At 34.6% G+C, this 15,398-nt stretch overlaps 2 protein-coding genes across 2 annotated transcripts; both read left to right on the plus strand.

Annotated features, from left to right (window-relative positions):
• Nucleotides 1-2,469: 2,469 nt before the first annotated feature.
• On the plus strand, nt 2,470-3,997 carry LOC107619777 (uncharacterized). The gene is made up of 5 exons (XM_088499223.1): nt 2,470-2,517; nt 2,610-2,791; nt 2,875-2,932; nt 3,090-3,372; nt 3,609-3,997. Exons 1-5 carry the CDS (start codon nt 2,470-2,472, stop codon nt 3,995-3,997), a joined length of 960 nt encoding a protein of 319 aa, XP_088355349.1.
• A 33-nt stretch (nt 3,998-4,030) lies between these two features.
• On the plus strand, nt 4,031-4,914 carry LOC148546486 (uncharacterized). The gene is made up of 2 exons (XM_088499224.1): nt 4,031-4,181; nt 4,427-4,914. The coding sequence occupies exons 1-2, from the start codon at nt 4,031-4,033 to the stop codon at nt 4,912-4,914; spliced, it is 639 nt and encodes a 212-aa protein (XP_088355350.1).
• Nucleotides 4,915-15,398: the final 10,484 nt, after the last annotated feature.

Genomic DNA, 15,398 nt, shown 5'->3' on the forward strand with positions numbered 1-15,398 from the left:
CTTGGACCCTAGGACACATGCCTGTGGTGTTTTTGTATTAGGATATGCTTGGACAAGTAAGTTCTGAGGAGTATTTCAAAACTTGGCCACTTAGATCAACTGATTTGGGATTGCCAACTGAAAGTCCACAATAAAGAGCAACCTAGCTACAAAATACTTAGTTATCCAAAGAGATGCCGGGCATCAATGATCCTAGGAAGAAAAGGGTGAGCCATGTGTCTGTGGTGAAGGAATGTTGAGCAAAAATTAAGCCAAAGGCTACTGCAACATTTGCCACCAAGCCTTCAAAGAATAATAAGCTCTCTGAGCAAAACAAAGAAGGAAAAGTTAGCAAGGGAACAAGCAAAAGTAAAGCCTTATAGCAGCAAACTTAGTAAACCTTTAAGGAAACATCTCTTATGTAACAGCAAACAATAAATGAACCACCATTGTCTGCATAAAAATCCCATGGACTGAATTCAACTATATACTCAATAAGGATATACACACTTCTCTGTTTCATTTCATTCTCTCTTATGTTTGATGCTTGCTTGGGGACAAGCAAGATTTAAGTTTGGTGTTGTGATGCCAAGGCATCTTAGCCTAGTTTTACTAGTCTTTTTCCTTTGTTTTTAATAGGTTATATACACTTTCTTGAGTTACAAGTAAGCCATTTGGGTAGAAATTCATGTGTATTTGGATTCAATCAACCATGAGTAAATTGATGCATTTTCATGAGGTTTTATGCTATAATTGCTTATATGTCAAGGATGATAAGAAGTCTCATGATTTTAGCATAGCTTTGATGCATTTGTTGATTGATGACAGGTGACCAAAAGGCTTAGAGGAAGGTTGAAGAAAGGGGATGGAAGCAATTGAAATGAAGGCATCAAAGCCACCCTGGGAAAAGCTCACGTTTGTGCCAACGTTTGCCTCAAACTTGAGGTCAAACGTTGGTTCAAAGACAAGCCCTGGAGAAGCCAACGTTTGTGCCAACGTTTGCCTCAAACTTGAGGTCAAACGTTGGTTCAAAAATACACCCTGGGGAAGCCAACGTTTATGCCATCGTTTGCCTCAAACTTGAGGTCAAACATTGGCTCAAAACTACAACAGGGGGGACTTAACGTTTGCGCCAACGTTTTTGCCTCAAACTTGAGGTCAAACGTTGGCTCAAAACTACACTAGGGGGACTTAACGTTTGCGCCAACGTTTGCTTCAAACTTGAGGTCAAACGTTGGCTGCAAAATGGCCTTGGAGGGAGCACGTTTGAGCTCACGTTTGACTTCAAACGTGAACTCAAACGTGAGTGACAGAAAAACACCGTTCTGCATAATGTTAACACGCAAATGTTTGAGTCAACGTTTGCCTCAAACGTTGACTCAAACGTGAATGCTCCAAATCCAAATTGCAAACGGATTTCTTCTCAAGTCCAAGAGCAATCAACTGAGGCTATCTTCAATCCAATTCCATCAAGGACAAGGGCCCAAATTCAAGGCTTCAAGATCATTAGAAGAAAGTGTATAAATAGAAGTTAGTTTGATTTAGATCGGGACCGGAACTTTTACTTTGAACGTTTTTACCTCTTTTAGAATTTTTCATTCTGTAACTTTGATTTTGGATCTTGGAGAATTGGGAGGAGAATTGAGTTTTCTTCCTCTGGGTTTTCTTGTTTCCTATTCTGCAAAGCTTTATTTGAATCTTGGGTGTTGAGAATTGAGGAAATTCTATCTCAATCTCACCTTGAGATCTCTTTGTTCCTTTCTCTGCATAATTCAAGATTTAGTGATTTGAATTCAAATTCCATTTACTGCTTTCATCTTCTACGTTTCTTGCAATTCACTCTTTTATTTCTTTTTTGCTATTATTCTTGGTTGGATCAAGGAAGGACTTGAGATCTAGACTTGTTTTCTAGTCTCCTCCAACCCTAAGATCTTCAACTTTGTTTTAGTTATTGCAATTAAGCTACAATTCACTTTCTGTTCGTCTTCTCAAGCAATTATTCTTCTCTTGTTTAGCTCTGTTGAATTTTAATTCATCCTTTACTTCTCTGTTTAATGCCATTTTACTTTCTCTTGTTTAATTTCTGCAACACCAATTCCCAATTCCTTTTAGAATTCAAGCAATTTACATTTCTTGCATTTTAAGCTTCAGTCATTTATATTTCTTGCAATCTAAGTTTCTGTAATTTATATTACTTGCACTTTAAGATTCAGCTCTTTTAATTCTTCTGCACTTTAAATTCTTGTCAATTATCCCTCTCCCTTTAATTTCATGTAATTTAGCTTCTGTCAATTACAAATCACTCAAATCAACTCCTGTTCGCTTGACTAAATCAACCACTAAACTAAAATGGCTTAATCCTTCAATCCCTGTGGGATCGACCTCACTCACGTGAGTTATTATTACTTGATGCGACCCGGTACACTTTCCGGTGAGTTTTGTGTTGGATCGTTTTTCACACATCACTATCCAATATATAGACGTCGTAATATGGGTATGACAGTGAAGATCAACGATGTTGATATTGATAACAGATTTGTTGTGCCCTATAATCCACTACTGTTAATGAAATATCAAGCTCACATCTTGAGTTCTGTAACAAGTCAAACGTCTTTAAGTATCTTTTTAAGTATGTCAATACGGGTCTGGATCGGGTGATTGCAACTGTTGGAGAAACATATGATGTTGGTGAATCTTCTCAAGTGGTTGATGAGATCAAACAGTATTACGATTGTCGTTATTTATCACCGTCTGAATCCATGTGGAGAATTTTTGCTTATGATATTCATCATAGATGGCCGTCGGTACAGAGGTTGACTTTTCACTTGCCGAACTAGCAACATGTTGTATTTGATGATGTTGATATCACTATTCATGTTTATTTGCGCAATAAAGATTTGCTGACGATGTTTACGAGTTGGATGATGGCCAACAGGCGGTTCCCGGAGGGGCGGTCTTTAACATATGTTGAATATCCAAGCAAATTTGTCTATTGTTTGAATAGCAGAGAGTGGAAGCCAAGACAGAGGGAATTCTCAATTGGAAGATTGAGTTTCGCTTATCCCTCATCTGGTGAACTTTTCTGCATGTGGATGCTTTTGAATGTGCAGAGAGGTTGTAACAGTTTTCGAAGTATAAGAACCGTGAATGGTGTTACTTATGATACATTTCAAGAGGCATGTTCCGCCATGGGATTTTTGATAGATGATAAGGAGTATGTTTCTGCTATTAAGGAAGTCACTGAGTTAGCGTCAGCTGCACAGCTAAGGAGGCTTTTTGTGATGCTGTTGCTATCTTGTTCCATGGGAAGACCTCTGTCAGTTTGGGAACAAACTTGGGCTTATTTGTCTGATGATATTCTTTATCACAAAAAACATGAGCTGCAATATCCTGGTAAGAATTTTGTTCATGATGAATTTATTATATGACAGGCAAGCACACACGCACGCACACAGTATATAAATGATATTATGGTGCTAATATTTATTAATTATCGTTAAACGTAGATCTAACAATGAGTCAGGACGAGTTGCAAACATTTTGTTTGTTGGAGATTGAGAAACTATTGTAGAGTAATGGAAAATCATTGAGAAATTATGCTGGCATACCGGTTCCTAATAACTCTTTAGTCTCTCAATTTAGCAATTTGAAGCTGTTGCATGAGTTGCAGTATGATATTGTTTCTTTGACTCATGAGCACGATGCAAATATCTTAAAGTTAAATGAAGAACAGAGGGTGGTCTACAATAAAATTATTGATTGTGTTTCGAATAAGAGGCACGGATTCTTTTTTGTGTACGGGTTTGGTGGCACTGGAAAAACTCTTTTATATAGAGTTTTGTCAGCTAGATTGCGATCTGAGAAAAACATTGTTATAAACGTTGCTTCTAGTGGTATTGCTTCTCTGTTGTTACCTGGTGGTAAGACGGCGCATTCTATGTTCAATATTCCTGTTGAGCTGACTGAAGACACTGTTTGTCGGATTAAGAAAGATAGTCCAAAAGCTGAGGTATTCTGATTGGCCGATTTGATTATTTGGGATGAGGCACCGATGACTAACAAATTAGCATTTCAAGCGCTAGATAGGATGTTGTGTGATATAATGGTTTCAGTCTCTGATAGGAATAAAGATTTACCTTTTGGTGGGAAGGTGGTCGTTCTTGGTGGTGATTTCAGGCAGGTCTTGCCAGTTATTCCAAAAGGTTCTCGTGCTGAGATTGTGATGGCTTCCATAAATTCTTCTGTCCTCTAGAAATACTGCAAAGTTTTGCGACTGAAAAAAAATATGAGGTTAGCAAGTAGATTGGAACAATCAACTGCTCAGGAGTTAAGGTCGTTTTTAGATTGGATACTTCAAATTGGTGAAGGTCGATGTGGAACTCTGGTCAATGATAAATTTTTGTTGATATTTCTTCTGATCTAATCATTCCTATTTTGGAAAATTCAGTGGAAGATATTGTAAATACAATCTATCCGAATTTGGTTCATAATTTTCGTGTTCCAAGCTTTTTCCAGGATAGGGCAATATTGGCTCCGACTGTCGAGAATGTTGAAGAGATAAACAATTATATAGTTGACTTGTTGTCTAGTGAGGAGAAAAATTATCTCAGTGCTGATTCGATATGTGGTAGTGATGCCTATTCTGATGTTGATATTGATTGGATAAATGTTGAATTCTTGAATCAGATTAGGTGTTCTGGTCTACCTAATCATTCGTTGAAGTTGAAAATAGGCGTGGCTATTATTTTGTTGAGGAATATTGATCCAGCTGGGGGTTTGTGTAATGGGACTCGACTTGTTGTGCGAGATCTAGAGACAAATGTGATCGGTGCGGATATTGTTTCTGGTAGCAATGTTAGGGATAAAGTTTTTATCACCAGAATGAATTTGATTCCCAGTGATACGGTTATACCGTTTAAATTCCAACGCCGTTAATTCCCAGTTTCTTTGTCATTTGCGATGACAATCAACAAAATCCAGGGTCAGACATTATCAACAGTCGGTTTGTTCTTGTGTCGTCCTGTGTTTTGTCTTATGTAGCTCTTTCCCGAGTTAGGAATAGAAATGGTCTTAAGATTTTACTTTGTGATGAAGGATTAGTTGATCCTACCAGGACTGAAAACGTTGTATTTAAGGAAGTTTTTTATAAGATATAATGTAGTTTTTTGTTATATTTTTCAATCTTATCTGTGTAATTTATATTTTTGTTTTGGTCTACGTTTTCTTTAGAGAGGGACATCTTCTTTGGGGTATGTCTAGAATCGTCTCAACCATTTTGTGTGCACTAGATGCACCATTTTTTATGAACCATTAGATTCTATTAAATGAAAATTAAAGGATGTTATGAAAGAAGAGTATTCATACGCTTTATAAATATAGAATATATTAGTATATATATACATTAACACCATTTTAATACATAATATTTTAAAAATGGCAAGTATAATCTTTTACTTTAAAATGAATATAAAACATATCAATACATATAAAAATATTTTTCATAAATTATTTTATATTATTTGGAAATAATTAAATTATTTTACATTATTTTACATTATTAAATTATATTTCTCATGGCCACTGTCACTCTTCGAAGCCTCATTCTCGCTTCTCTGATTCTCCAATGATGTACCACAACTCTTGTCTGAACCCCATGCACTTTTGCTCTGGCGACCGGGGCTTCCAAAGCCCGCCACGTCGCTCTCCCAATAGGACTGTAGGTTTCAACCCAGTCGGCCCCGGCGACGGGTTTGGACCGATGAATGGTGACGGTTATGGAGAATACTGGTTCAACACTTACCAGGCTTCTCCTCTGTAGCTGTCTGGTCAAAAGTGACGATTTTGAGAAGTTTCGCCCGGTGAGGTGCTATACTTTTCACTGTGATTTGGATCTTGATTTCCCTTCTCCTATTTTGATTTTTATCCTTTCTTACATTTTTTCGGTTCTTTTGAGCATAAGCGGTCGTTAGCCTGATACTCTCCGTTTATTTGGGGTCTTTGTCTAAATACCTCTTCATGTTGGGGTCTTTAGCTTGATACTCTCTGTTTATTTGGGAGGTCACCACTTGAGAGTCACTGAAGACGACTACTTTGGTTGCACCGACTTCTTCTGCCAGTTTTAATCCTGCAATCAAGGCTTCATATTTTGCCTGATTGTTAGAAGCTGAAAATTCAAATTTGAAGGAGACTTCCACTTGAGTTCCCTCTTGGTTGACTGGTATTATGCCTGCACCGCTTCCGATTTTGTTAGAGGATCCATCTACATATAGCTCCCATGTAGTGGAGGCTTCCTCTTGATCTCCTGCATATTCAGCCATAAAGTTGGTGAGGCATTGGGCTTTAATTGTTGTCCGAGTTTCGTACTTTAAGTCAAACTCAGATAGCTCTATGGCCCATTGAACCATTCTACCCGCAATATCCGTCTTCTGGAAGATTTGTTTCATGGGTTGGTTTGTTCAAACTCTTATTGTGTGAGTTTGAAAATAAGGACGTAGCCTTCGAGAGGCTACTATTAAGGCATACACAAACTTCTGGAGTTTTTGATACCTTAATTCAGGGTCTTGTAGAACCTTGCTGGTGAAGTATACAGGATGCTTCCCGACCTCATCTTCCCGTATTAGAGCTGATGCTACAGCTTTGTATGCTACAGACAAATACAGGACGAGTTCCTCCACAACTTTAGGTCGGGTCGGAATAAAAGGTTGGCTTAAAAACCTTTTGAACTCCTGGAATGCTTCTTCGCATTCAGGAGTCCATTTGAACTGGCATCCTTTTCTTAGTAGGGAGAAGAGTTGTAAGGATCTTAGTGCTGATCCTTCTAAGAACCTGGAGAGAGCTGCAAGTCGGCCATTCAATTGCTGGACCTCCATCACACAAGTCGGGCTTTTCATTTCCAGGACTGCCCTGCACTTGTCGGGGTTGGCTTCAATCCCCTTTGTGTAAGCATAAATCCCAGAAATTTTCCATCCTCCACCGCGAAGGTGCATTTTGTGGGATTCAATCTCATCCCATGCATCCTGATGGTGTCGAAGACTTGCTTGGGATTGGTCAAGAGGTCGCCCCCCTCCTTGGTTTTTACCAGCATATCGTCTACATAGACTTCCATTAAGCTCCCAAGGTGAGGGGTAAACACCTTATTCATAAGTCTTTGATATGTGGCCCCTGAATTTTTCAATCCGAAAGGCATGACCACATAACAATAGTTTGCTCTTGGCGTGATGAAATATGTCTTTTCTTAATCCGGCTTGTACATCGAAATTTGATTATATCCCGAGTATGCATCCATAAACGACAAGTATTGATACTCCGAGCTGGAGTCTACTAAGGTATCAATGTTAGGAAGTGGATATGGGTCTTTGGGACATGCCTTATTTAAGTCTGTGTAATCGACGCATATCCTCCACTTGTCGTTTTGTTTTTTGACCAGCACCACATTCGCCAGCCATGCTGGATACTTGACCTCTTTATTGAAGCCGGCCTCTAGGAGGGCTTGTACTTGGTCTTCCACTACTTGAGCCCTTTCAGATTTGAGCTTCCGTCTTCTTTGCTGAACAGGTCGCGATCCGGGGTATACTGAAAGCTTATGTGACATGAGCTCGGGATCTATCCCTGGCATGTCAGAGGCTTTCCAGGCAAAGAGGTCAGAATTCTCTCGTAGGAGCCTTATGAGCTTTTGTTTCAGATCTTCTTCCAGATTGGCTCCTATATTGGTTTTTTTTCCTTCCTCTTCTCTGACCTGTACCTTTTCAGTTCTTCCGTCGGGTTGCGGTCGCAACTTTTCTTTAGCTCAGACTCCTCCTAGCTCAATGGTGTGCACCTCCTTGCCCTTTCCCTCAGGTTCAGGCTTTCATTGTAGCATTTTCTCGCCAATTTCTGGTGTCCCCTAATGGTTGATATTCCCTCTGGTTTTGGGAATTTCATGCAAAGGTGGGGGGTGGACACCACTGCTCCAAGATGATTTAAGATAGTTTTGCCTATTAGGGCATTGTAGGCTGAACCCACATCGACGACTATGAAGTCGATACTCAGAGTTTTGGATTTTTTCTCTTTTCCAAAAGTTGTGTGGAGGGGTATGAATCCTAGTGGCTTTATTGGTGTGTCCCCCAGTCCATATAGGGTATCGGGTAAGCTCTTAATTCCTTTTCATCTAGTCCCAGCTTATCAAATGCTGGTTTAAAAAGGATGTCGGCTGAGCTTCCCTGATCCACCAGGGTTCTGGGGAGATTGGCATTGGCAAGGATCATGGTTATCACAACTAGATCAGCATGTCCGGGAATGATACCTTGCCCATCTTTCTTAGTGAAAGAAATAGTGGGTAGGTCAGGAGCTTCGCTACTGACCTGGTAGACTTCCTACAAGTGCCTCTTGTGAGATGACTTGGTGAGACCCCCTCCGCCAAATCCTTCCGAGATCATGTGAATATGTCTTTCTGGGGTTTGCAGTGGTGTATCTCTTCGATCCTCGTCATCTCGCTTCCTTTTGTCATGATGGTCCGACCTTTCTATAAGATATCTGTCCAGCCGACCTTCCCTGGACAATTTTTCTATCACATTTTTAAGGTCGTAACAATCATTTGTTGAGTGACCGTACAACTTATGGTACTCACAGTAGTCGCCACGACTTCCCCCCTTTTTATTTTTGATGGGCCTAGGGGGAGGTAGTCGTTCAGTGTGGCAGATTTCCCTGTATACATCTACTAGGAAAACTTGCAGAGGGGTGTAGGAGTGGTATCTCCTAGGCCTCTCAGGGCTGACTTCCTCTTTTTTCTTGGGCTCTCTCTCTTTCTCTTTTGATGAGTGAGAGTGCCCAGGTCGCCAACTTGGCTCTCGAAGCCTGGCATTTTCCTCCATGTTGATGTACTTCTCAGCTCTCTCTTGTACATCACTCAGGGAGGTCGGGTGTCTTTTCAAGATGGACTAGGAGAAAGGGCCTTCTCGGAGTCCATTTACTAGGCCCATAATCACTGCCTCCATGGGTAGGTCTTGGATCTCCAAGCACGCTTTGTTGAACCTTTCCATGTAGTCCCATAAAGGCTCCCCGACCTCTTGTTTTACTCCCAGGAGGCTCAGTGCGTGCTTGACTTTATCCTTTTGGATTGAGAATCGCATGAAGAACTTTCACGAGAGGTCATCGAAACTAGTGACCGACCTTGGGGGAGGCTATCAAACCACTTCATCGCTGCTTTAGTAAGGGTTGTTGGAAAGGCTTTGCAGCGAGTAGCATCAGAAGCGTCGGCTAGGTACATCCGACTTTTAAAACTGCTTAAATGATGCTTAGGGTCCGTGGTTCCGTCGTAGAGGTCCATATAAGGGCTTTTAAAGTTTCTTGGAACTTTTGTCCTCATAATGTCCTCATTGAACGGATCTTCTCCCCCTAAGAGGGAATCTTCTCGATCACTGCGGGAGCTTCGCCCTTTGAGGGTGGATTCTAACCTTAGGAGCTTTTCTTCAAGCTCCTTTCGTCGCTCGATCTCGTTCCTCAGATTTATCTCCGCTTCTCATTGTCGCTCTTGCTCCAACTGCTCCAGGCGCCCTTGGTGGCCATGGAACAGTCCCATGAAGTCAGCTGCATGGGGCTGCCCTTCCTTTCCAGATTCGCGTCCCTCAGAGGAGTTTCCCTTTTGATCCTTTACTCCCGAGATGCCTTCTTTATTCTGGTTGGTCGCCCCTTAGTGGGTGACTATCGCTATGTCGTTGTTACTAGTATCCTGATTCTCTTGCTCAGAATCGAATGCCGTATTTTTATCTTCGTTGAATTCATCTGCCATCCTTAGTTAATCTCCAGGTCCCCGGCAACGGCGCCAATGTTACGTGGGTAACCTGAAGTTAGTGGATCAGGCTTGTGAAAATGGCCCATGCATTGGGTGGAGGTAATCTCCGACTAGGCTCGCGTCTGGGAGCTGCCGCCCGACTTGAGTATGTGAAAGAATAGGGGGTGGTACCTGCAAAGACACTCCGATGCCTAAATCAGCAAATGGTTTAGCAGGTTTAGAAAGTATTGGAACTTAGAGATACCTGAGGAGTGTCATTGTATTTATAATGGTGAACCAATAACCACCGTTGGAGTAGTTCCACCTACTTAGGTGGATAACCATCCCTTTATCTTAGGAAAGTTGAGATATGGCTGCTGGAAGTGGGTTGAGAGATTTTACGGGCAGTTATTTATTGGAATAAAGTTTATCTGCCAACTAATCTTCAATCCGACTTCTTTGGAGCAAGTCTATATAGGAACCGACTTCGTATGAGAAGGTCGGTGTCAAGTGATGACTAATTCTTGGATTGGGCCTTTTATTTAGACCTGGGCTTTAGTGTTGGGTCAGATATGAACATATATATAGCATGCACTGTGATTAGACTATATCTAATTATACTTGAAAGAAATTAAATAATTACATATTAATTAATTAATTAGTATATCACATGTAAATAGTAATATAAAGAAGATATATACTAACCAAGACCAATAGCCTCTTACGCTTGCATGATTTCACAAACAGCATCCTGGTGGTAAGGTTATTTGAGATAAAGGAAACTAAAACTATGTTATATGCACGTCACTTTTTTCTATATATATAATGAAAACATTATTTCATGTTAATTATGAAAAAAAAACTTATCCCTTTCTATACTAATTAAAGAAAAATGTTATCAATACGTGGAGATATATAATAGATAAATGTCATCGTCGATGGGTCAAGAAAGTTGACGGACATCATCTTTGACCAATTTTTTTTATTAATTAATATAGCAATAAATTTAAGTTCATATACTACTCCAATTTCAAAAATGATTCCATTGCATTTTTTTTTATAATAGCAAGTTATTAGGGCACTCCAAAAATATTTATCTGATAAATATGATTTTTATATAACTCTCTAACCCTATTCCATATGCGCCCTTAGGGCACCCCACATTATTCTCTAAATCTTTTCATTTTTTTCATTTGTATTATATATGTATCTTAAATTTAAGGGTTAACTACCAAAAACACCCCCAAATTATTCAAACGCTGACAAAAATGCACCCAAATTTTACTATCGACAAAAATACCTTTAAATAATTTAAAAATGCATAAAAAATATCTAACAGTAAGTATGTATTTTCAAAAATTATCTTAGAGATTGAATTTTGACGTAATTTTTTGTAAGCATGATTATAAAAATGAGATATTATTATTCTTAAAATTCGGTAATTTTTTTGCTGAGTATGTATTTTTTGTGATTTTTAAAAGTATTATTGATTGTTAACAAAAAATTACATACTTAACAAAAAATTACCAAATTTTAAAGATAATAATATCTCATTTTTCTAATCATGCTTGCTGAAAATCGCATTAAAATTCAATCTCTAATATATTTTTTGAGAAATACATATTTAATGTTAGATAATCTTGAAAAAAACTAACATTAAATATGTATTTCTCAAAAAATATATTAGAGATTGAATTTTGGTGCGATATTTTGCAAGCATGATTAAACAAATGAGATATTATTGTTCTTAAAATTTGGTGATTTTTGTTAAGTATATATTTTTTTGTAATTTTTTAAAAGTATTATTGGTTGTTAACAAAAAAATTATATACTTAACGAAAAATCACCAAATTTTAAGAATAATAATATCTCAATTTTATAATCATGCTTGCAAAAAACTGAATCAAAATTCAATCTCTAAGGCATTTTTTGAAAATATATATTTACTGTTGGGTATTTTTATTGTGTTTTTAAATTATTTGAAGGCATTTTTATTGATAGTAAAATTCGGATGTATTTTTGTCAGCATTTGAATAATTTAGGGGCATTTTTGGTGGTTAACACTAAATTAATTATTAACATTATTACAATTTAGAGGGAGAGAGTTAAAAAAAATGAATAAATCAACAATGAAGAAGAACAAGAGATCATCACACTGAGCAACTATAACGTGTATCGTAAAGATTAAGTATAAAAAAGTTAACTTTTAATTAATTAATTAATTTTAATTAGATATTTTTATTTTAAAATTATTTTTTAATTTTTACTGTTTTGGATGATTAAGATTTAACATTTAAATTTAGGATTTAAAATTTAGAATTTAAAATTTTGTTGATAATAATAAAAAAATAGTTGGTTATCTAGTTGAATTTATTATTAAATTATTATATTATACTAAATTAAAACATTAATCTCTGATGTGATTGCACATATACGATGAATACAAATGCGCAAAAATAATAAACTTAGATATATGTTAAAAAAGAGAGCAACAATTTAGTCCGCATCATCATAAAATTTACTGAGAGAAATTAAACTCAAATAATATTGTCATTAACTTATTACCTTTATCTTTATCTTTAGTAATGAATTAAAATCATTGTCTTTTGAGTTAGTTTCAGTAATAATCATTTAATAAGAAGATAATATAAATATGGAATTGATTGAATTGAGTAGCACTACAAGAAAATAGAGTTATTTTAACACTTTATTTTTTAACATCATAATTAAATGTCAAAATTAATATATATTTTTGACAAATATCACAAATGTCAAATTTTCTATGTTTTCTTGATGAATAATTTGACCGTAGAAAATTACTCCTCAATTTTGATACTCATTTGTTTTCAATTTACTCCACTATTTTTCTTCTTCTTTGGGCTCTGTTAATTTTGACATCACATTGCTCTCAGTTTAGGATTATACTACTCATTCTTTATCTTCAAAATCTCAATTTATTCTTTAGTTTCAAGATCTCATTTCATTCTTTGTTAAAATTTTTTGTTGAAAATATTTTATAGTCAATAAGTGTCAAAATAAATAATATTTTTGACAATTAATAAGTATCACAGAAAATATGTTCTCAAAATTTTCTAACAAATTATTTTTGACAGCCAATATTTATCAAAATAAGATTTAAATTTTTTTCGCAATCACTTATATGTTAAAAATACTATTTTTGACAAAATTTTTATTAACATATTTTTATAGTTAAAATAATGTCAAAATTTATTTTTTTGACAAATTTTAATTTTCTTTTACACATTATAACCCTAAAAAATAATCTATATTGTTATAGTGTAGCTCAGTAATGAAGCTCTTGATCATTGTGCACATGAATATATGTTTACATGCATGGCACAGTTTAGTTAGTAGCTATATATATAAGAGTCAACTTTAATTTATTGCATGCATTATTTATTTAATATGGAGTTAAGTTGTATACTAACTAGCTAGTAGCGAGACCCATTATATTTTACATGAATTATATTACATATTTGGCTATATAAGATATATATAGATCCACTATATGCTTAGATCTAGTTATATTTGTGCTACACATGCACATCTTCTTTCACATATATTAATCTAATTATCATATTATCAAATATAAACATCTATTCACATACTAAAATCAGTCATATCATATATATATATATATATATATATATATATATATATATATATAATTTATTTTTAATATAAATTTTATATTTTAATAATTGATTTTTTTTGACTAATTTTAATATATATTCACTTAAAACAATTATATTAAATAATACTGAGAATCAAAAGATACAACAAAAAAATACTTTTATGTATAGAAAAGATAATTTGCACATAAAAAATTAATCACTAAATTAATCACTATATATTTACATTATATATAAATATGTATATTATTTAATTTATTTTTAATATATATTTAATATTTTAACATATATTTAATACTAGTGATTGAGTTTTAAATACGCGTAACATATGGTTAGTTATACATGGATATATTTATTTTTCATCGCAAGCACGGCAAAGTTAAGATAATTGACTTATTTAATATGAACGTCTAGCTTATAATTTATCATTAAATTTTATTTCCAAACAACTTGATCTTAAGTAGGATGCAGAAAGGCATCAAGGCTTAGCTTTTTCATGATGTTATCAAACTCAGCACCCCTTTGACAAAAGCATTTTTCCTCCACAATTACCATTTATGAAAATAAATGTAAGAACCATAAAAAAAATATAGTGCTAATTAAGTGTTACTAATAAACACTTTTCTTCCTTTCTTGTCAACTTAATTAAGATGATAAATCATACTATCTTCTTATATATTATTATTATTATAATTATGTTAGGTATACATAAAATTTAATTATTAAATTAATTATTTGTATAAAATATATTTTAAAATATAAAATATAAATTAAAAATTAACTAAATAATTTATGTATTATATATAAATAAATAATAACTAATTTGATGATTATTTTTTGTAAGTATATAGTATTTTTATTATATATTCTATTATTATTCTTTGGTTAATTTGTACAATTATATTGTAGTTGCTCCGGTGTTGAAGCTAAGACATCTGAAAAGAAAGTGAATTGATAGAACATAATAGTGAATTAGTGAGGAATTACATATTTGGATGTATAATAGAATAGAGATATTTGGTAATAAAAAATTAACCAAAAATAACTATAAATTACCTTATTTAATATTTTATTAATTGTTGCAACAATTCATAAATACTAAATAAAACAAGTTTTAATAGTTTTTTTTTCTCTTTATCATTACCGATAATAGAATTGGGCATGGAGGGAAGCAAGGAAGCAAGCAATTAGGGGCAATATTTTTGCCTACAAAAAAAATAAAATTTTGGGCCTCTCGTTCCTTATCTTCTTTTAACATTTAAAATGCTCTAGTTCCATCACGCATGTGTGTCACTTGACTCATTAGGCCCACAATGTTTCTTTCGTTCATTATTTGGTTAGGACTCGGAAGTAATGGTTATTACTTATTAAGAGGCGTAATTCATATTCTAATATTTAGAACTTAAATATAAAGGTTAGTTTTTAATAAAAAGATAAAAGATTCAATTTTTTATTTAAAATTAAAAAATAATTAAAAATGAATTGAGATTCTTAACCTTTTTTTTGTTAATGTCTATTATGACATATATTTATTATTTACTTTTTTTTATTAATTATATAAATTTGAGTTTATTAAGTTAAGAAATAATCAGTTTAGAAATAGATATCTTCTTACAAAATAATTTAATACTTCAATTTGATTATTTTCACCTTCTCTCTATTCTTTTTTTCTTAGTTTTGCTATAAATTCACTTAGATTAAATTGTGATGCTAATTTAAATATTAATAATAAATATACTGACTTTGGGTGCATCATCCATAATTTGGATGGCTCTTAGTTGAAAGGATACACAGAAAAAATTTAGAATCTTAATACTTTTTGCACCAAAAATACATGTAATTCTAAAAAAATAAAAACAAACAAACACATCATGAGTGTGTTTTCTCAACATTTATTGTGTATAAAGTTATGTCCCAATAACTCATATATATCATTTATTTACAGTTATAAAATATATTATCAAAGTGGTTAACAAGATTAAAAATTAAATAAAGTTGGAGAGACACATAGTTATCTA

The sequence above is a fragment of the Arachis ipaensis genome, chromosome B9 (genome assembly GCF_059453495.1).
Source record: "Arachis ipaensis isolate K30076 ecotype BB chromosome B9, ASM5945349v1, whole genome shotgun sequence".
NCBI classification, from domain to species: Eukaryota; Viridiplantae; Streptophyta; class Magnoliopsida; order Fabales; family Fabaceae; genus Arachis; species Arachis ipaensis.